Consider the following 21,235-nt stretch of genomic DNA (forward strand, 5'->3'; position numbering starts at 1 on the left):
TTCTGGAGAAGAAACACAGGAAATCACAATAAGAATGAAGGAAAAACACTTTTATGCATCAGTCTACAGGACTCCATATCCCACAATGCAATGCACCAAACTTTTCCAACAATGTCAATAAGAGAGTGTTTACACTGGAGATCAAAATAAACTTCCGAGCTTCAATTTCAACCTTTTACATCTTTTTTTGGAGCAAATGATCTTTGATTTGTTGATCTAGGATGGCTTATACTTCTTTAATCTGATTTAAATAAAAATAGTTTCCAGCAGCTTTAAGACATAAAGGAGAAAAAACTAAAGGAACTAGGATGAGGAAACCGTGTTTCCTACCTGGGAAGGTCTTAGTTCATATTGATAATTAAACCCAAACAACACAGAGACTTAGAGGCCTATAACAGACTGATGAAGAGCAATTCATAAATTATGAATGAATAGAGGGTTTTCATGACGCATTGCCATATTGGAGGTACTCAGCAGGTAAACAAAGCAGAAATGGTGATTTATTGCCTTGTTTTTGGCTGTAACAATCAGTCAGACCATGAAAACATTTGGAGTTTGATAGACTGCCAAAAGTTGTAACAAATCAGGGAGAACAATTTCAACAGTTATCAGTGGTTAGCGACGCTAAACCAGGATCTACGAGGCAAAATTCTTGGCAACATCCAAATTTGTTCGGCCCATTTCTTGTCAGGTAAGTGAATTGTTGATAGCAGTGGCTCTCAACTAATTTTGTAATGTGATGATAAGAATATAATTCATATCAAGCTACTGCATGTGACATTATAGACTTAATATAATCACATTTAATAGCCTGCTACAGTAGCAACACAGTTGTTATAATATAGATCTAAAATGTAGAGCTGTATTTCCCATTGTATTCCAGTTAAAAGCTCTGAACTTTATCTAAAGGATGACCCAGATTGGGTTAGGGTTAAAACCAGGTACTTGACCATATCAGGATACGCAATAGACCGAAGACTCTCCTAGTCATCATTGATCCAAGACGAGGGAGCCAACTCGTATGGATCATCTGCACCATCAATAAACCCTAACTTTTTAAAATATTCTTCCCTTTCCTGCGGACCAAGTCCTTCCTTGTATGCCTTTGCATCTATAACGCATTTTTAAGAGCTTTTCTGTAGTTTCAGACATTTATCCATTGCAGTGTTTACCTTTAAGTGCCTCCAATATGGCAGCGCATCCGAGTTACTGCCCAGAACGTGACGTAAGTAGAAACCCTCTATAATACTCGCGCTGTGGCAAATAACTTTAGGTGTATTGTTAATCGGGATGCATTAGTTTCTAAATTTAACTGCAATTAGTTTTAGCAACCAAACAAATCAAATGAATGGGTGCTGCAAGGAATACAGTTAAACTTTCTATGATATCATTAATTCTCTCTAAATACATGACTTTAAATGGTAGTAACATAAGCGGTTTGATTATTATGTCCAGTCCTTTAAGTGGATCAAGACAGAAGCTCACACTACTCTTTAGTAAGAAGATGATTGATTTGAAAGCCACCTCTAAATAAAATGTATTATTATGATTTTATTGGTAAGGTTTTTAAACATGAATCAAGTTACTTGGATATTTTATGATTGAATAATTTTCTTTGGCCCCTCTTTGTGCAGATGTGAACTTGTGACAATGTGGAATAACAAGGAAGGGAGGAAACAGAACTTTTTCAACTTTGGACCTCTGAATGAGGCTAAAGGGATGTATATCACTGTAGTAAAACCATTATAAAGTGATTTTTTTTCATCATACCTCCCCTTTAAATCATGGTGGAAACACCAGGGGCTGCAGTTTGAATCTTTTTTCCTCTCACACACACTTGTTTCTAACTAAACTATTTAAAGACGTTGAAACGCAGAAGCAATAATTAATTTTTATTTCTTAGAAAGTCGTCCAGGAGGAGGTTTGGAATAAGATCCAGTGTTAGTTCACACACTGTGCTCTGCTGTGATTTCTAAGAAAAACCAACACAATGCAATGCTCCGCAGACCTGCCAAGGCAACATGGGCCAACTGGGATAGAGAAGAATCTGAGGTCCTGTGTCCGTCTCACAGACTCCATCACACATTTTTTCCAACAGTTGAGGAGGAAGATTGAAAAGAAGAAGCAGCAAATAAAAAGTGAAATATACAAAGTCTGAACAAGGCTAAGAGGAGGAGGAGAAGAAGAAGAATAGAGCGACTAAGACCAAAACACAGCCATATAAATTCTGAGACAGAGAGGGGGGGGGAGGAATGTGCTGATGCAGCGTTTCTTGTCTGAACTCCCCTCAAATTAATAATCAGGAGCGGTTTAGTCGAGCCGTGCCAGGAACAGGGGGCTGGGCCAGGGCCTTCCATTCAAACCCCTACCCAGACCCGGCCCGTTGCCCCGTTCTGAGGGGCTTAGACGGGAGGCACTGTCCGGGCTGCTTGTCCTCGCCGAGTCGGGCCTGGCACACTGCCAGGGACTTTTGCTTGTTCAGGAGTTTTGATTAAATCCTTTATCGTGCTCCACTCATGCAAAGAGCGAAGGAGGGAGAGGGAGAGAGAGAGGGAGAGAGCTTTACGTGACTTTAGAAAGTGCAACAGAAAACAGAGTTTCTAAATCAATAAATAACAGTTTGAAATCAACAATAACAACATTGGATATACAATAAAATTCTGAAAAATGTGTCTCAGTCATCAGCAGAGAAAAGAAAGGCTTTTAACTTGAAATTTGCTGCAGTTTGTTCCACTTCTTTGCAACATAACAACTAAAAGCTGCTTTACATTGACAGCTGTGAACGAGGATGGGTGTATGTCGGAATGTCAATGCAAAACAAATATTTTGATATTTTAAATTAATTTAATATTGGAAGCGTTGATATTATTTTATACAATTGCAATGTTTTAATTTTAGTGAAGTTAGTACTTCGGTTTTGGTTTTGGTTTCCGCCAAGAATTTTCGTTTCGGTGCATCCTTACTTTGTCTGTTTTTTCCCTCTTGGTTTCTCTTTCTCTCCCACTGGAAATGTGCTGTTGCCAGTTGAAAAGAAAGAAAAATGAAATCAATGAATAGTAAAAACAAGTATTTTTTTTCCTCCCACTTTGCTACAATTTAAAAAGTTAAAAGGTGATAGTTAATTTCTTTATTGTTTGAAGTATGGTCAATGGTACTTTTTATTTAAAGTAAGAGAAATTAAAACTTTGTTTCTTTATCATTTGTAGTTTTTAGGTCTCGTGACTTTGGTGTTAAAGTGCCGTGTGCTTTTTTTTTTTGCACTCATTTCCAAATGACAGACATGCTCCGCATCTTCTAGCTAACAGCTAGCTATAGCTTGTCAGCGCAGTAGCAGCCGCGTAACGAGATTTGTGTTGTTGTTGTTTCAGCTTCTGTACCAGACCTGAGCGAACTGTTCACACCCCCAGAGATGGCTCCGCCCACGCTGGTCGGCCTGATCCAAGCCGTGGAGAGGAGAGGTACGCAAACACGTCAACGTTTTTTACCCAAAAAAGTAAAATAAAAAGTACTGTTATATTCTACTCAAGTAGAAGTACTGTTACTTGATTGAAATTATACTCAATTATACAAGTAGAATTAAGTCATAAAATACTCAAATACAAGTAAAAAGTAGCTCATAAATAGTACTCAAAGTAAAAGTTACGAGTTACTTTCACCCCCCCATCCCCCTATTTGCAGACAGTAAACATCTCATGTATAAACTTATAAAGGAAGAGATGATTTTGCACAATTACATATTTCATTTTTCACAAAGGCATGTATAAAATAAGAGGTTTGTCAAAACATATTTTTTTTCATTAATTATTTTAAATAAAATAACACCAATAAATATAAAAGAAAAAAATTATCAGGCTGAAATAACTGCTAAATATGAATAATTAGGGTTCCCGCGGATCCTTAAAAAGTCTTAAAAGGCATGAAGTTCATGAATGTAAAAATAAGGTCTTAATAGTCCTTAAAATGTCTTAAATCAATGTTTCAAAAGTCTTAAATTAATTGCGCAATCACGATAGTGGAACCAATTACAATGGTTCTTAATGGTTTTTATTTTTTGTATTTTTCTGTTGTTTTATAGGTTTCTGGCTTTTTTGTAGTCATTTTGTGTGTTTTTAAAGAGATTTTGAGTATTTTAGTCTGTTTTATTTGTGTATTTTTATGTTTTTACTTTGGGGGCTGCCAGTTGCACGTCTGCACTACACACTTTTGACTGAAGCTGTAGGAACCCTGAATAATATAAACATTTAAAGAAAAATAAATAAAATAAAAACAAAATAGAAAAAAAAACTAATTATTAAATTAATAATACAAATAACGTATAAAATAATAACTAATAAATGCTCTGCTGTTTTGGCGCGGTGCATTTTGTCTAATCTGATTGGTCGGCTATGATGTGATGCATTTGATTGTTATCTGGTCACTTCTTTTTGTGAAGTTGCACAATGTCCGTTGATCATTTTAAACAGTTGGGTGCAGAAATGTAACAAATTACTTTACTTCTTTTAAAAAGCACTTAAGTACAAGTAAAATTACTGATTTAGAAATATACTAGGGCTGGGCGATTTTGCCTAAAAAAAATCTCCAATTTTTTGAAGAAAAATTTGAGTTTTGATTTGATTTTCGATTATTGTTTTCAATACACTTAAAAACGACTGTAGACATCAGATATGTTGTCAAAAGTGCAACTTTATTGCTGTGATTGTCCTCAAGAGTTAAAATGTATAGAATAATCCCAAAATAAAAAGTAAACGAAGCTCTGTCATTCAACAATTTTAAGCTTTAACTCAGGTTTAAACAAAAGTGCAACAGCACACAGTAGCTTAAATTTTCTGATTAAGAAATCGGATAACTACATACATATAACTTATAACATTACAATTAAAAAAATAAACTTTTGTAGGGATGCAACGATTAATTGTAAGGCAGTTAAAAATCAATTTATAGGTATCACGGTTATCTTTTTTCTGAAAATTGAATCGCAGTACTTTTTTATATATATTTATCCTTCTCTTGTCCAAATGCTGAGGCGGTGGGCGGAATCTGCTACTACTTTCTTTCTGGCCGCCTTCTACTTTTAAACATGTTCATAAATGATTCCTTACCCCTTTAGCACCGAACAAATATCTGTAATATTACGTGAATATCTGTAAAAGTCACGTTTTTCTATGAGCTCTGTCTGTTAGCATAGCATCTCTTCTTCACTGCACAGAATAACTGCATGCCAACCGACCACTGGGTTTCCAGCGCCCACTGCTGGTTCAAACAAATATCTGATGTAAATACAATGCAGACTGTTTTTTTTTTTTAAAGTCCAATTGGTAAGGCACAAAATAATTTTAGTTAAATGGCATTGTTTTGAATAGTTTATCCATGGATTCTTTTGACAATGAAAAATAGAAGGAAAATAGTACAGCATTTTCTATTTTTTTTCCCAAAAAAAGAAAGGAATATTTTTCAATCATCATTTGTCTACAGTCCCCTTATGTAAAATAAATCGTGAGAGAATCGTATCGTGAACCCAGTATCGTGAATCGAATTGTATCGTGAGTTGAGTGAATCTTCCCTTAGCATCTCATCATAGTGCGAATAATAAAATATACATGCCTGTGGCACATATAGCCTACTCGAAGGGTAAACACATGTAAACAAAGAGGGGGCTGGTTCACATTGCGCTACAGTAACCCACAAAGACGGAACCCGAAAAAGTCGGAAAAAAACTGTGGTGAGAAAATTACTAGAATTTGCTAAATAAAAATTGTTTTTCTCTACAAATTTGATAAATCGATGAAATAGATTTTTTTCCCAGCCCTTATTAGCCCTACTCGACGTGACCGTGGCTCTGGTGGTAGTGGGTCGTCTTATGATCGAGAGGTTGGGGGTTAGATCCCAGTACCTGACTATGTGTCGAAGTGTCCTTGGGCAAGACACTGAACCCTAAGTTGCTCCCAGTGGTCGACTAGCGCCTTGCATGGCAGTCCTGTCCTACTGGTGTGTGAATGTGAGAGTGATTGGGTGAATGAGCTGATATGTAAAGCGCTTTGAGACTGCTTCAGTGTGGGGATAAAGCGCTATATAAAATCAAGTCCGTTTACTCAAAAAAGTACAAGTACCCATAAAAGCCACTCAATTACAGTAACGTGAGTCTTTAGTTACTTTCATCCTAAAGATTCCCTGCAGTTTAACCAAAAACTCTGTCACGCAGCTTTTCTAACACAGAGTCACTCAGTGGATTTATTTCACACCATGTCATTAACAAATCGAGCTCAGCAGGTTCCTTTTTCACATTCTCCATTTGTTTTACACTCACTCAATCATTCAGGAAGCTTCAAACGTCCAAAACCTGTCTTTTTCATTTTTCACCTTAAACATTCCTCCTATTATTTCAACCTCATTTTTAATATTGTATGTTTACATACACAGAAAAGGAAATGGACAGTTGATACTATCACTATGTTTAAAAACTAGTCTATGACATGTAAATAGACTTTAACCAGAATTAGTCTATTTCTGTTAAATTAGTTAGTTGGAGCCTGATTTTTTTTTCTTGTTTTCAAAATTACTATTCAATTTCTAAAAAAAAAAAAGAAAAAATGTTATGCAAGTCAAACATGAATGAAAAACAATAGATAGCAAATGTTTTCAATTTACGTTGGGGTTTTTTTTTTTTTTTGGTTAGATTATTACCAAAAACTTGAGGTGTGTTTCATGAAAGAAACCTTTGTTATATCAGATTTTATTTCAAAAGCCTGGGAAAAAAGACAGAACACATTATTCAAGATTGAACTGTGCCAGGAGCCTGTTACTTGTGTAATGTTACACTGCAGCTGAACTGTGTCTTATGAGCCCATGAGGGATGGGAACATAGTGTGCGTGACACCAAAATAAATTCAATCAATCATATCAATATATATTTCCTTGGCTGAAAACCGAAACACAAAAATAAATTATTATGCAAATTATTAGTCCAATTGCATTTATGGGTATAAATGTGTACTAACCTCACTAAAATTAAAACATTGCAATTGTATGAATTTATATTAATCAGAATCAAACATTACAACAATGCAAAATAAAAAAAATTAAATGTTTAACTTCTCACTCATACATTAAATAATATTGTACAGGCCTATAACTGACTGAGCTGCTTAAAGAGAGTCACATTAAATGTGTTCTCTCATTAAAACACAAAGCGCATCAAAGTTTTTGGTGAAGATCAGCTAAAACTGGAGCTTTCTGCTGCTAAATTATTGTGTAAACTTATATAATATTACAAATATAATTTAGTAAAAATTTATGGTATATATAGTAGTTAATTAATGGAAAGTAGGAATTTCTTTATGGAAACAAAATAAAAAGAATAAACAAAAGCCAATGACTAACTAAGCACCTGTGTCAAACTCAAGGCACCGGGGCTAAATCCGGCCCTTTAGACCATCCAATTTGGCCCGCAGAAGAAAGTCAATATGTCAGAGAAAACACAATTTATTGTGTAAATTGACAAATAATCCAGTTATAGATGGACAAATTTAGCAATTTAATACAACTCCACTATGTTTTTAGGGGCTTGCATGTTTTCATTTGTTTTACAAAATGAATGCAATCATTTTTAATTTCAAATAGTGGAAAGAACTCTTCTCACATACAATGCCACAAAATTCCTTTAAATTACACAAAAATTGGTGACAAAGTCAATAATTTTATATTGAAAACTAGGACACTATGATGTTGAAATTCTTCTCTTTTTGCCCTCTCCTATAATCTGTGGCCCACTTGAGGTCAAACTGGTTCGTGCTTGGCCCCTCAATTAAAATGAGTTTGACACCCCTGCCTTAGAGCAAGGTGTTAGCTACATGCTAGCTGCGGCGTCCTAACTGCTCACTACGTCTAAATCTGTGACTTGCTAGAGCGGCAACAGGAGGTCTGACTGTAAACCCTGAACATTACAGGAGGATTGGAATAAACCTTCAGCGTGTGATTCAACGCTGCCAAAGTCCGTATTTTACAACTACCTGAGAAACAGGCCAGTCCCAGGTTTCTGACTCCTGGATCCAAAATGTCTAGACTTTGTTTTTCTGGTCCTTCCACCCTGGGAACCAAAACTATCACAGTCACATCTGCATTTTTCCTGTTTAAGTTAATCTCTCATGTTACATATGAGCAGGTATGGGCAACTGACGGCTCCCGGGGGCCATATGCGGCCATTGGTCTAATTTTGTGCGGCCCCTAAGGTATATACAGAAATTAAAGCGTACAAAATTACAGAAAAATACACAAAATGAATCAAAACACTTTTAAAAAAAAAAAGCATTAAACATACACAAAATGAGAAATAACAAAAAGAAAGAAGAATACACAAAATGGTATTGAACTCAAGATGACTACAAAAATGCACAAAATCAGAACAGAAATACAAAAATGAAAAGAAATTGCTCAAAAAGATAAAAACAAAGACAAAAACCAAAAATACACAAAAAACACCAATTATACTCAAAATGACTCAAAAACATTATATAAATTTACAGAAAAATACACAAATGAACAGTAAAACACACAAAAAGACAAAGTGACAAAATGACATTAAATGTACATAGAAAAACTGAAATATATACAAAAAGCCAACTAGTAAATCACAAAAATGACTCTCAAAACACACAAAGCAGAAAATGTACAAAATTGACAAATGGTGACTCCAAAAACACACAAAACAACAACATAAATATACAAAAATAACAGAAAATTATCCAAATTGACAACAAGAACACTAATTCATTCTTAGATTGGTCATTGTCTTTGCTTATGAGGATGTAATGAATTATATTTAGATAAAAGTGTGCCATGAAACCTTTGTTTGTCATTAGGTTTGTGTTTTTTAATTTTCTATTATTGTGTTTGTTGCTTGGTATGATTATTTACTCTGTGACTCATCGTTTCTCTGCGTCTCAGGGCTCGATGATAAGATGTTGTACAGGACAGTGAGCTACACTTCAGACAACTCCACCTGCGGTGAGTTTAAACACAGCATGTGTGTGTAGTAATCTGGACTTTCATTCACATTGTGCTCATTTTGACTAGAGAATAAATGTAGTTAATATTTAGTGGTGTATTCATCATCACCTGAAGTCAGTTCTAGTGATTTTGGCACTTTTTTTTAAAAAAAAGTCATTTCATTTGATGTAGCATCTGGTAAAAGAAAGATGTGAGCTTTAAAATAATAAAATAAAACTCATGAGCTGAGATGAGCAACTTTGATCATGGCGGGGGCCACAAAAATATGATTGTCTCATCTGAGGGCCACAATGTCAACATTTAGAATAATAACCAACATGAGCATTAACACAGGAAAGAACAAAGAGTTTAGTCTATTTTTGTTGTTTTTTTGTGTAATCTTATTGTCTTTTTCTATATTTTTCTTTCATTATGTGAATTTTTAGCTCCTTTTGTGTATTTTTTGTCATTCTGTGTATTTGTTCATTTTGTGTTGGAGTCATTTTTGTTCTCGTTTTCTTTATTCTCCCATTTATTTTTATTTCCTATTTTTTGTGTTTACATTTGTAGTCTTGTTTTTTGAGTAAATTTCAGTTTTTGTTGTCCTGTTTGCAATTTTAAGTAATTTTGCACAGTATTTCTCATTTTGTATGCATGTTGTTGTTGTTTTTTTTTTTGTTTTCTGATTTCTGTTGTGTATTTGTGTTGCAGTTTTGTGTGATTTTGTTGTTGTTTTGTATATTTTTCTGTTATTTTTGTCTATTTTTGTAGTCATCTTGTCTGTATTAGAATCATTTGGATTTACTTGTCTTCTGTGTATTTTTTTTTCCATTTTGTGTATTTTTCTGTAATTTTGTGTATTTTTTTGTAATTTTGCGTATTTTCATAGATTTATTTTTTGTTTGTTTTTTCGGAATCGTTCTGTTTACTCTAGGGACCGCATTACATTAGTCGAGGGCTGTATGTGGCTCCCGGGCCGCCATTTGCCTATATCTACTCATGAGGGTTCATATGTTGCGCTGCCTTCAGTGCACAAAAAAATACAAAAATATGAACAGTTAATGTAAGGATGTTTTGTCTTTGTGTAGAAGAGGGGGACATGGGTCAGAGAGATGTTGGTTTCCTGTCTGAAGGAGTCCTGAACTACCTTCAAGACCTGCCCTCACCTGTCATCCCACAATGCATCTACCCTCAGCTGCAGATGGCTCTGATGCAGCAGCAGGTGCTCCAACAATCAGCAGGTCAGTCACATTCTAAGTATGCATACTCCGTACTTGTGAACTCCTGGGTACGGACTCGTGAGAGCAAACTTGGAGAACAGACTTTGTTGTTTTGGGACAAAGCAAACTTCCTGACATCGTTGTGCGCAACAGTGTGGAGAATGTGTGCTCCACTGTAAACATCAAAGAAAATAAGATGTCATTGATTAGATGTCAATGTTGTAAATATGAATTATTTTGTAAACCAAAAAAACATTTGGCGATAAATTAAAAAATTCTGACCAGATTTTTATGTACAACAACAATAATAAAATACTTTATATCAAAATAAGGTATTATAATAGTTACTTAATTATTAGATTTTTTTAGGTATTGAATTCATAATAATTGTAAAAATATTAATGAAAATAAGCTAAAAAAAAAAAACTCATCATTTCGGATAGATTTTGGAAATACTTTAGGCCCACTAACAACAAGAATAATATTATTAATAATATTGATGATAATAATATTTAAAAGTAATTCTCCTTTTTGAATAAGGTATTTTAATTCTCAATAATTACATGTTTTAGGTATTACATTTTTAAAGAAAAACAAAATTCTGTCCTGAAAATATTTTCTTTGACAAAACAGAATCTGTACCACTTCAGGTATGAAATTAAACTCCTAATCTAATGCAATATTATTATTATTATTATTATTATTATTATTATTATTATGTTCAATATGCTGGTCAATGTATTTTTTGTAACTTACACATGTAAGTAACAAAAGTTACTTACGTTATTTTCTTTTATCATCCTCCGTTCGAAGTGCATGCTGGGAAATATAGCTGGCGGAGTACGCACAAGTCTCTTCTGATGCATGCTCAGTAAAACGGGCGGAGCAAGTTCTCATTCATGGATTTACAGCGGACTTGCTGAGAAGTGGACTTTGAATTTAAACAAGACCACGAGTACACACAATTACGCACAAATACACAGATTGAGAAATGGCCACAGTCTCACTGCTACCATTTACAGCATGAATGCATTTGAAAGATTAAAAGTTCATATTTTTATGAGTGAAAGTGAAACGCCATATCTTCATGTTTTCCACTCAAATGTTAGATCATGGAGCCTCAGACGTTCACCAAGTCACTGAGAAAGAGATTTTCTGCTCCCTGACAGCGTCGTTCTGGATGATAACACACATCTCAGTGCCTCAGTAGTTATCCTGGAGTTCAATGACTCACAGTAACCTCAAACTTCAGCCTTGAAAACACTTTTGGACTCAAATCAGATTAAACAAAAACACATTTTGATTTAATCAGATAAAGACACAGTGTAGGGTTAATAGATTAATAAATCAAAGATCATTTGCTCTAAAAAAACCAAAAATGTTTAGGGTTAAAATTGCCGCTCGCAGACTTGTTTTGATCTCCACTGTAAACACTCTTACTGACATTTTCGGAATAGTTTTGTGCATTGCATTGTGGGATGTGGAGTCCTGGACATGGATGCATAGAAGTGTTTTTACTACTGCTGGGACTCAATTAAAAAAAACTAAAACTAGTTAATTACAGACTTTGTAATGAATTAATATCATAACAATATTTGACACAAAAAACAACATTTTTCAACTTAAATGGATTTTGGTATATGACTGAAGGAAATGTATTTGTGTACATTTGTAGTACAACATTTCTGTTTTTGTTAATTTTGTATGTTTTTATATATATATATATATATAGTATTTCTCATTTTGTGTGTGTTTGGTGTTGGGTTTTTTTTCTGAATCATTTTGTGTTTTTCTGTTATTTTTGTGTATTTTGTTGCCATTTTGTGTATTGTTTCTCATTTTGTGTATGTTGTCATTTTTTGTTTTTTTTAGTATTTTCATTGTTTTGCACATTTTATTTTTCTTTTTTGTATTTTTTTTGTGCATTTTTGTATATTTTTCCTGTTATTTTTATAGTCATCTTGTGTGTATTAGAGCAATTTAGTTTTTTTTGTATTATATTTTGTATATTATTTCTCAATTTTTGTATATGTTTATTGTTGGTTTTTTTTGTAATTTTGTGTATTTTTGTTGAATCAAAGAAAGCAATAAATGAGCTTTAAACGACAAAATGGTGTTTATTATTTTCATCACTGAGCGCTAACATAGCCAACATCTGGACTGGTTTAGATGGAGCCGTTGCTGGTAGCAGTGACCGAGAGGTGACCCGGGTCCTGGAGGGTTCCAGTGCCGTCCCGCTCCATCACCGGCTCCTCCTGCAGTACCTGCTCACCCACCTAGTGAAGGTCAGCCAGGCACAGGCCACCAACGGTCTGGACACACACACACTTGGTAAAATCTTTGGTCCATTGTTGGTGAGGACGGGCGACTCCACGTCGTGGTGAGTTCTTCTTCTCTTTTCTAAACTGTCGTGTGAATCTCTGATTAATTCAACCGTTGTCACCTTAAACTCACTCACAGGTTGCCTTTGGAGGAGGATTTCCCTGCTTTAGTGGTGGAGAGGCTGCTGATAGAGAGGGGCACCCACTCAGATTTATCTCCTCCAGGTTAGCAATGTTATTATTTCACTGCTGCCTTATTTTTTTAAAAAAAAAGAAGGCTTGTGGTGTGTTTTACACTGTGATGTGTCCGTGTGAATTTCCAGTTCTTCATGCAAAACCTGTCAAGTCCAAAATGGGAATGTCCAACACGAAAGACATCAACAGCCTATTGACTGAAGCCGAGTGGTACTGGGGAGAGATTTCCAGGTAAAAACAAGTTAGAAAACAAACTGTCATTATCAGCACAAGAAAATAAATTCCATGTCATTTCAACACGTTTTCAGGATTATTTTCACCCACTTTGGTCTAAAAAAAAATTTGGAATTCTTTTTTTAACAATTGTTCCTTCATTATTAAATCTAAATGTAAAATATGAAATCAATATCTAAATTTTTAATATGAATGTTAATTCTAAATGTCACGTTTAATTATAAATGTCAAATGTAAATCTTAAATGCTGAATCTAAATATAGATGTCAAATGTAAATCTTTAATGTTGAATCTAAATCTAAATGTTAAATCTAAATGTCACGGGTGGAACTAAATAAAAGCTCAATGGAATCACTTTTACTTTCAAAAACTTCAAACGTGGACCTGAGATACAGTAAAAAAAATAGATTGATACTTATACATTTTGATACAAATGTATATTATTTACTCAGGATACTCCTTAAGTTCAGTACTTTAGTAACTTTACCTTGTCTGTGTTTGCAGGGAAGAAGTAAACGAGAAGCTTCGAGACACTCCAGACGGGACCTTCCTGGTCCGAGATGCTTCCAGTAAACTGGAGGGTGAATACACGCTCACCCTCAGGTACGCTTTGAGCATTGTCCACAAAAAACCCCGACTCTACTGTCCCCCGACATGTGGCCCTTGTCTCACCCTTTACTACTGTCCCTTTACATGTGTTTTTTGTCTCCCCCTGCAGGAAAGGCGGGAACAACAAGCTGATCAAGATCTACCACAGAGAGGGGCGTTACGGGTTCTCTGAGCCCCTAACCTTCATGTCTGTGATCGAGCTGATCAACCACTACCGCCACGAGTCTCTGGCTCAGTACAACGCCAAGCTGGACACCAAGCTCCTCTACCCAGTCTCCAAGTACCAGCAGGTGGGGGTCTAATGCAAACATTTCATCAGAAACATTCAATAGAAACCACAAAAAATAGCAATTAAAAGGATTTACTGCAATAAAAAAACTTCAATCATAGAAAAAAGGGTTTAATCAGTGTATTTATTAGATTAAAAATAGGTTGTTTTTTTTATAATAAGGAAACAACTCTATCTCTTTAGACTTAAACCATTTTTGTGAGAGATGTTCAAAATATTATTTTTATTCACATACTTGGCAAACTGAGCTCTTATTTAGTAAGGCTAACAAGTATTACCACTTTATTTATTCATATAGGGTTGGGACTTTAATGCATTAATTGCAATGAGTTCATTACAAAAAACTAAGCTTTTTTTTTTTTGCACTCCCAACAGTGCAGAACCTTTCTCATTTCACAAGTTCTTGGTATTCCCATAATACTGATGCACAAACTACAACACAAGAAAAAGGAGAAAGTGTTCTTGTGCTTCATGGGCTTTTATTATAGTTCATAATAACACCAGATAGACAACAAAAGCCCAACTTGTGCTAAATATTTAGTATCACCCATGACATTTAGATTTAAGATTTAGATTTATCGTTTAGATTTAGATATAATATTTATATTTAAATGTAACATTTAGATTTAACATTTCAAATTTACACTCAATATTTATCATTTAACATTTAGATTTAGTTTTAACAATGACATATTTTCATTAGAAAAAAAATCACAACTTTCACAAATATTACTGTAAATCTGGTCAAAAGGAATGTAAGAAAAATTCACATAAGTTTTTTTTAAACGTGGTTTGTTGCTGAAAATTAGGAAAATATGCTGTTATTTTAGCATGTGCAACGTTACAATCAGCGCCCCATACTCCTAAATTCCCTTTTATAATGTGATTTTGAATCAAACAATGATTACATTTTCCTTTAACACAGTAAGAACATAAATCATTCTGTTGTTATGTTCTCAGCTGGTGAAGGAGGACAGCATCGAGGAGGTGGGAGAGCAGCTGAAGGTTTACCACGAGCAATACCAGGAGAAGAGCCGGGAGTACGACTCCCTGTACGAGGAGTACACGCGCACATCACAGGTACGTTTATCACACAACACAACGGTGAACGCACGCTGCAGACGTAAATATTAGAGCGTGCGACACATGAATCAGTATCAGATGACACATGTAGAATGTGAGTTCTGATCTCACAGTAGACACTGACAGAGTGGCCTGGAGGTCACAGAGTGAGGGCGGGGCCACTTCTGTGCAGAATTCACTTTGAAAGTCGTCAGTGTTGACAGTCTGAAAACATAAATCACTCCAAATAACCAGACGTACTTGTTTTTAAACTGTGGGAGGGAAGGAGAATTCCATACAAGCACAGTGTTGCATTGTTCATTTAACTATTTATTTATATTATTTATTGATTTGTTAGGGATTGAGAACCATTTAGAGTCATTGTAGATGGAAAATATCAGAATGTTTTGTCTCAAAACATTAATTATTTTTAAAGGATTTTGAATTTGGCTCTTATGTGAGGAATTGAAGTGAGTGCACAAATGGCATTTTTAAAAAGTTTAAACATTGGCTTTTCTTTCATGGAGTCAGTAAAAGATTATTAAGAACAAATGACCAACATCTCCATGCTGTCTAGATGCAATTTGTGTATTTTTGGATTTTTGTCTTATTAACAGAATTTTTGACAGCCATTCAAAATCTCCATTTAAACACTAACAGCTGCTTACAAGTGACTGGTTTAGATATTTAGGTGACAATATCAGTGACATAGCACATTGTCTCATGGGCCGTGTTGTAAATGTCATCTTAGCGTACTAATACTAAGTTTGATGTCAAAATTGGTTTAGTATGAAAAGAAATACCTGGATATATACTATATTGAGTCATTTTTTAAGTATGCATGGTGGGCACACTAGTCATACTCAACCGCCCCATGATGCATTGCAAGTGGAATGTAAAATGGTCCTGGGACTGCCTTCAAGTTACAAATCAAACATCCTCTTTTCAAAATAAAAGCATCTCTTCTTTGTCTTCCATTAGTTTTTCCAAAGTTTAGGATGGACTCTCCAAAATGTCAGAATGAAATGTGTCTCTGTGAGTTTTATGGATCAAATGAGCACATGTTTATATTGTACTTGGTCACTTTCTCACTTAAAATGTTTTCAGAACGTTCAAAGGTGGAAAATGAACGAGATAGTTAGCCTCAGTGTGATTCAGGTTTTAGTCGTAGGTTCCAAATGGATCTTGGGAAACTTGGAAGTATACTTTAGTGGGAACAGTCACCATACTAATCAAACTAGTATATAATAGACAGTATATACTTATTAAGTTTGTAGTGTTATAGTACATTAGTGGGAAACTTCTAAGCAGTCTGAACTTTATTGGAACAAGTTTTTTCAATCAGCATCAATGTTTGTCCAGGAGCTGCAGATGAAACGTACGGCGATTGAAGCTTTCAACGAGACCATCAAGATATTTGAGGAGCAGTGTGAGACCCAGGAGCGTTACAGCAGGGAGTCCCTGGAACGGTTCCAACGTGAGGGAAACGACAAGGAAGTGCAAAAGTAAGTGTTTGCAGTCCCAGAAAAGGACAAACAGACGCAGTTTGAAATGAGAATCACGATCAGGGCATGAACGTCTCCCTTTTTTCAGGATCCAGAGCAACTCTGAGCGTTTGAAGTCTCGTGTTAAGGAAATTCATGACAGCAAGAGGAAGCTGGAGCAGGACCTGAGGCAGCAGGTGTTGGAGAACAGGGAGATCGACAAGAAGATGAACAGCCTCAAACCAGATCTGATGCAGCTTCGCAAGATCAGGGACCAGTACCTGATGTAAGGAGCAAAACCTGGTTTCTGGGGTCATTTTTGTGCATTTACGTTTTGGTTTTATTTATTTTTATTCTGTTGTTTTTTTTGTCGTGTTGTGTGTTTTTGGAGTCTTTTGTCTATTTTTGTAAATTTTTCTGTTATTTTTATGTTTTTTTAGTCATCTTGTCTGGTTTTGTGGCTTATTTAATATATTTCTGTTTTCATTTTGTGTATTTTGTCGAAACTGACCCATTATCATTAGAGATTAGGGATGTAACGATTAATCGTAAGGCAGTTAAAAATCGATTTATAGGTATCACGATTGACATCAATACTTTGAAAATTGAATCGTAGTACTTTCTAGAAATATTTATCCCTTCTCTTGTCCATCAGTGTACCAGTGGGCGAAATCTGCTACTATTTTCTTTCTGGCCGCCTTCTACTCTTACATGTTAATGAGTGATTCCTTACCCCTTTAGCACCGAAAGAATATTTGTAATATTACGTGAATATCTGTAAAAGTCATGTTTTTCTATTAGCTCTGTCTGCTAGCATAGCATCTCTTCTTCACTGCTAGATTAGCTGCATGCCAACCGACGACTGGGTTACCAGCGCCCTCTGCTGGTCCAAACAAATATCTGACGTAAATCAGTGCAATGACGGTTTTTTTTTTAAAGTCCAATTGTTAAGGCACAAAATACATTTTCAGTTGCACTTTTTAAAAAGAAAAAGAACTATTATGCAGTTTTGCATTGTTTACTATAGAACCAGAATTTAAATTAATAAGTTTCTTCTTCATTTGTATTATTTCTTTATTCATTTAATTCAAGATTTATTTTTAGTTAAATTGCATTGTTTTGAATAGTTTATCAAGGGATTATTTTGACAATTAAAAATGAAAGGAAAATAATACAGTATTAAATAAAAGAATATTTTTCAGTCATCATTTAACTACAGTCCCATTTTGGGAAATAAATCGTGAGAGAATCGTATCGTGAACCCAGTATTGTGAATCGAATCGTATTGGGAGTTGAGTGAATCGTTACATCCCTATTAGAGATGCTAACAGAAAGCTAACACATGAGGAAGGTTACGTTTTATATGGTTATTTATTTAAAGCTCTGTAATTTTGAATAATTGTAATTGAGCTTTAGTAATTGAGAACGTAATTGTAATAGAATAATGTAGTTGACCCTATTACCTGGCTTCTGGAGTCATTTTTGTTTATTTACGTTGTCATTTTGTAAATTTTTCTATAATATTGAGGAAGTTTTGTTTCAATTTCTGTTGCAGTTTTATGTATTTTTGTCATTTTTTGTGTATTTATGATGTCTTTGTGCATATTTTTCTTGTGATTTGATTTTGTTGTAAATGTCTGTCATTTGTGTGTATCTTTAGTCGTCTTGTCTGTTTTGGTGGTTTATTTAATGTATTTCTGTTGTTATTTTGCGTATTTTGATGATGTTTTATAGCTCGTGCTGTCGTTGTGTTACAGATGGTTAACACAAAAAGGTACAAGACAGAAGAAGATCAACGAGTGGTTGGGCATAAAGAACGACGCCGACGAGTGAGTTTTTCCACATCATGAAAAAGTGTTTTAAAGTGTCATCGTGGTCAGAGTTTGACTTTTCCTGCGTTGTTTCTGTTTTTTAGCTCGTACTCGCTGGAGGAGGACGAGGCATCACCGCACCACGACGAGTGCACCTGGTACGTGGGCGACATCAAACGCACCCAAGCCGAAGAAATGCTGCGAGGCAAATGTGACGGAACCTTTCTGATCCGTGAGAGCCAATCACAGAAGGGCTCATATGCCTGTTCTGTAGTGTAAGTTGTTTTTATTTTGTCCTTACTGTTCATATTTTATCGGCTTTAGAAACCCAGATGCCTTTAAGAAACTAAGAATATTTTTTCAACAATTTGAATCAACTTTTGCTTATTTTTTATGCTTTTAATGCATTTTTGTATTTTCTGCCACTTCTCCATCAAATTTCAATGCTCTTTCTCCTCATTTTTTTTTATTACTTTTACTACATTTTTGGAACTTATAAACCCTTTCCACCACTTTTCAACCTAATGTCATATATGTTGACTCATTATTGTCACTTTTACCTCTTTTCACAAAATTCCATGCTTATTTTTGCCAATTTAACCACATTCACAATTTGTCATGCCAATTATTTGCCAGTTTAAACTAATTGTTCCTACTTTTTTCTGCCACTTTAAGCCAATATTGACACTTTAAACCCTTTTTACTACTTTTTCTGTTTATTACTTTCAACCAATTTCTGTGGTTTTTAAAAACCCATTTCACCACCTTTTTCACCATTTTTGTCACTTTCAACCCATTTTATTTCTGATTAAAACAAGGACTTACATATTTAAGATGAGTATATTCTATGACCCAAATAATAGTATTAATAAAAGTTCTGGATAACAGTAGATATTATTCAGATGAATAAATAAATGTGGTTATCACAGATTCATAGAACAATGGACCATCATTTTGCTGATTTTATGGATGGGCTCCAAAAATCTCTCTCCCTTTTATTCTCCCTCATAGATGGCCCTGTCTTCACATGACTATTCTTCAATGTTTATGTCTATGTTCAACCACCTTCAGGTACAGTGGGAGTCCTCGGTCTCTGGAACCTTTATTTTGGAGGTGAAAATCTTGAAAACCACTGGTTTAAGTCGAGTATTGAAGCACATGCAGGGCTGATTTCCTCTTATTTGCATCAATCTTTTGCCGATTTAGGATATACAGTATCCTTACATCCTTATAATTGAGCCCAACCCTGATCCACCCACTGTAGAACCTTTAAGAGTTTTGTCAGCTGACCCGTTGTATCTCTGTCTTTATTCTCCTCAGTGTGGACGGCAACACCAAGCACTGCGTCATCTACAAGACGGCCACGGGCTACGGGTTCGCCGAGCCCTACAACTTGTACTCGTCGCTCAAAGACCTGGTGCTCCACTACAAGAACATCTCCTTGGTCCAACACAACGACCAGCTGAATGTAAACCTCGCCTACCCGGCTCTGGCCCGCACCCAGAACCAGCACCCCAGATGAGTTTTCCACCAGCAGTGTAAGACACAAGGACCAGGGCGGGAGAACTGAACTCTGATGCAAAAACAAACAAAAAAGAAAGAAAACAATACTTCAGGACAACGATTGTTCTTTTTTTAAGTGGCAGGTGGGATTTGTTTTGAAATCCTTTGTTCTGTTTTTCCTTTTCGGCTGGAGGTCGGTGCATGTTGTCCACACCGACCGCAGCCCGTCGAGGCACTTGTTGCTCGAAGAAGCGTGGCTGCGTAATAAGCACACCACTACTGATGACGTGCACGCTCACAGCTAGCACCAGTAGCGAGTCGAAGGCTTGACGAGCGTGCGGCGCATCTGCGAGCCGCGACTTGCACACTGTCGCTTACGGAGAAGAGAAAGCTTAGAGAATTCACAGCAACACAGCAAAGGACAACATAAGCACAGATTTTTAAAAGCTCTCACAGAAGTGGAGAATCCAGGAATTTTACTAAAGACTCTTTTTTTTTTTTTTTTCCTTGAACTTGTACAAAAGCCCGATCATCCGCCCTGACCCTGAGGTACTTCTCGGACACCACTGTACGGTCTGAGTGAGGACGAGGATCATTAGGTTGACAAGTTATAGGGATCTGATTCAAAGGGATCCTCCACTCTTTTTTACAAATTTGGCCTAAAACCTTTGAAATTTACCTTTTGAAAGATCTATGCCTAACAAACACATTATTTTGCACCATATTCATTTTACTAACTATTAAAAATGGGACTACTTTACTATACAAACAACAAACCCTGAGGTTAGAAGTCTGTGATTTACTCACTAACTCCAGCCACCAGAGCGTGTCAGCGCACTGAAGAGTTGGAACTGTCGCCCCCTGTGGTCATAGATTTTTTTTTAAATCTTCTTTAGATAAACAAAAGAGGTTTACATCGGCATCTTTAACTTTTGCTGATTATTTGGAGCAGGAGTGTCAAACTCATTTTAGTTCAGGGGCCAAATAGGGAGCAGTTTGATCTCAAGTGGGTTTGCGGGAGAACAACTAATTTCAACATTATTGTGCCCAAGTTTGCACTTCTACCTATAAATAAAATACAAAATATATAAGAAAACGACAATATACAAGCAATAAGTGATATCAGTCCCAACAGAGTCTTCACTAGAAATGTCCTAGATTTTGTGACCAAATTCTATTTAATTAATGGAAATATTATGTCATAATTTGAGGAAAATGTAAGGATTTTTTTCCAACTGTTTAACATTACAAATTTTCTGCAATCACACAATATAAGCACCTGTAGATATTAAGTTTCATTTATACATGTACCGAATTGGATGCTCTAAAGGGCTGAATTTGGCCCCTGGGCCATGACTTTGACACGTGATTTAGAGCAACCAAAAGCAGCGCAGGTTGTCATTGTGACTGAAAAAGCTGCAAAATGACCTAAAAAAACAGGCTGAATGTTTAACTCCGATAGAAAACAATGGGATGTTTACAGGCAGTGGGGCCATGTGACATCAGTCACATGATTTCCAAGTGG

General features: G+C 35.5%; 1 protein-coding gene across 3 annotated transcripts in view; it reads left to right on the plus strand.

The window, feature by feature from the left end:
* Positions 1-20,607, plus strand: part of pik3r2 (phosphoinositide-3-kinase, regulatory subunit 2 (beta)) — a 47,690-nt gene extending 27,083 nt beyond the window's left edge. For 2 of the 3 annotated variants that reach the window (XM_028472690.1, XM_028472691.1), the window contains exons 3-16: positions 3,369-3,458; positions 8,941-9,000; positions 10,071-10,223; positions 12,372-12,582; positions 12,663-12,748; positions 12,847-12,949; positions 13,457-13,555; positions 13,671-13,851; positions 14,811-14,930; positions 16,275-16,417; positions 16,506-16,682; positions 18,154-18,225; positions 18,312-18,482; positions 19,528-20,607. In XM_028472690.1, coding sequence (XP_028328491.1) covers positions 3,369-3,458; positions 8,941-9,000; positions 10,071-10,223; positions 12,372-12,582; positions 12,663-12,748; positions 12,847-12,949; positions 13,457-13,555; positions 13,671-13,851; positions 14,811-14,930; positions 16,275-16,417; positions 16,506-16,682; positions 18,154-18,225; positions 18,312-18,482; positions 19,528-19,729 — 1,868 coding nt within the window. In that variant the 3' untranslated portion in view covers positions 19,730-20,607. The remainder of the gene's footprint in view (positions 1-3,368; positions 3,459-8,940; positions 9,001-10,070; positions 10,224-12,371; positions 12,583-12,662; positions 12,749-12,846; positions 12,950-13,456; positions 13,556-13,670; positions 13,852-14,810; positions 14,931-16,274; positions 16,418-16,505; positions 16,683-18,153; positions 18,226-18,311; positions 18,483-19,527) is intronic. The other variant, XM_028472692.1, reaches the window with a different exon arrangement.
* Positions 20,608-21,235: the final 628 nt, after the last annotated feature.

The sequence above is a fragment of the Gouania willdenowi genome, chromosome 17 (assembly GCF_900634775.1).
Source record: "Gouania willdenowi chromosome 17, fGouWil2.1, whole genome shotgun sequence".
Taxonomy (NCBI): domain Eukaryota; kingdom Metazoa; phylum Chordata; class Actinopteri; order Blenniiformes; family Gobiesocidae; genus Gouania; species Gouania willdenowi.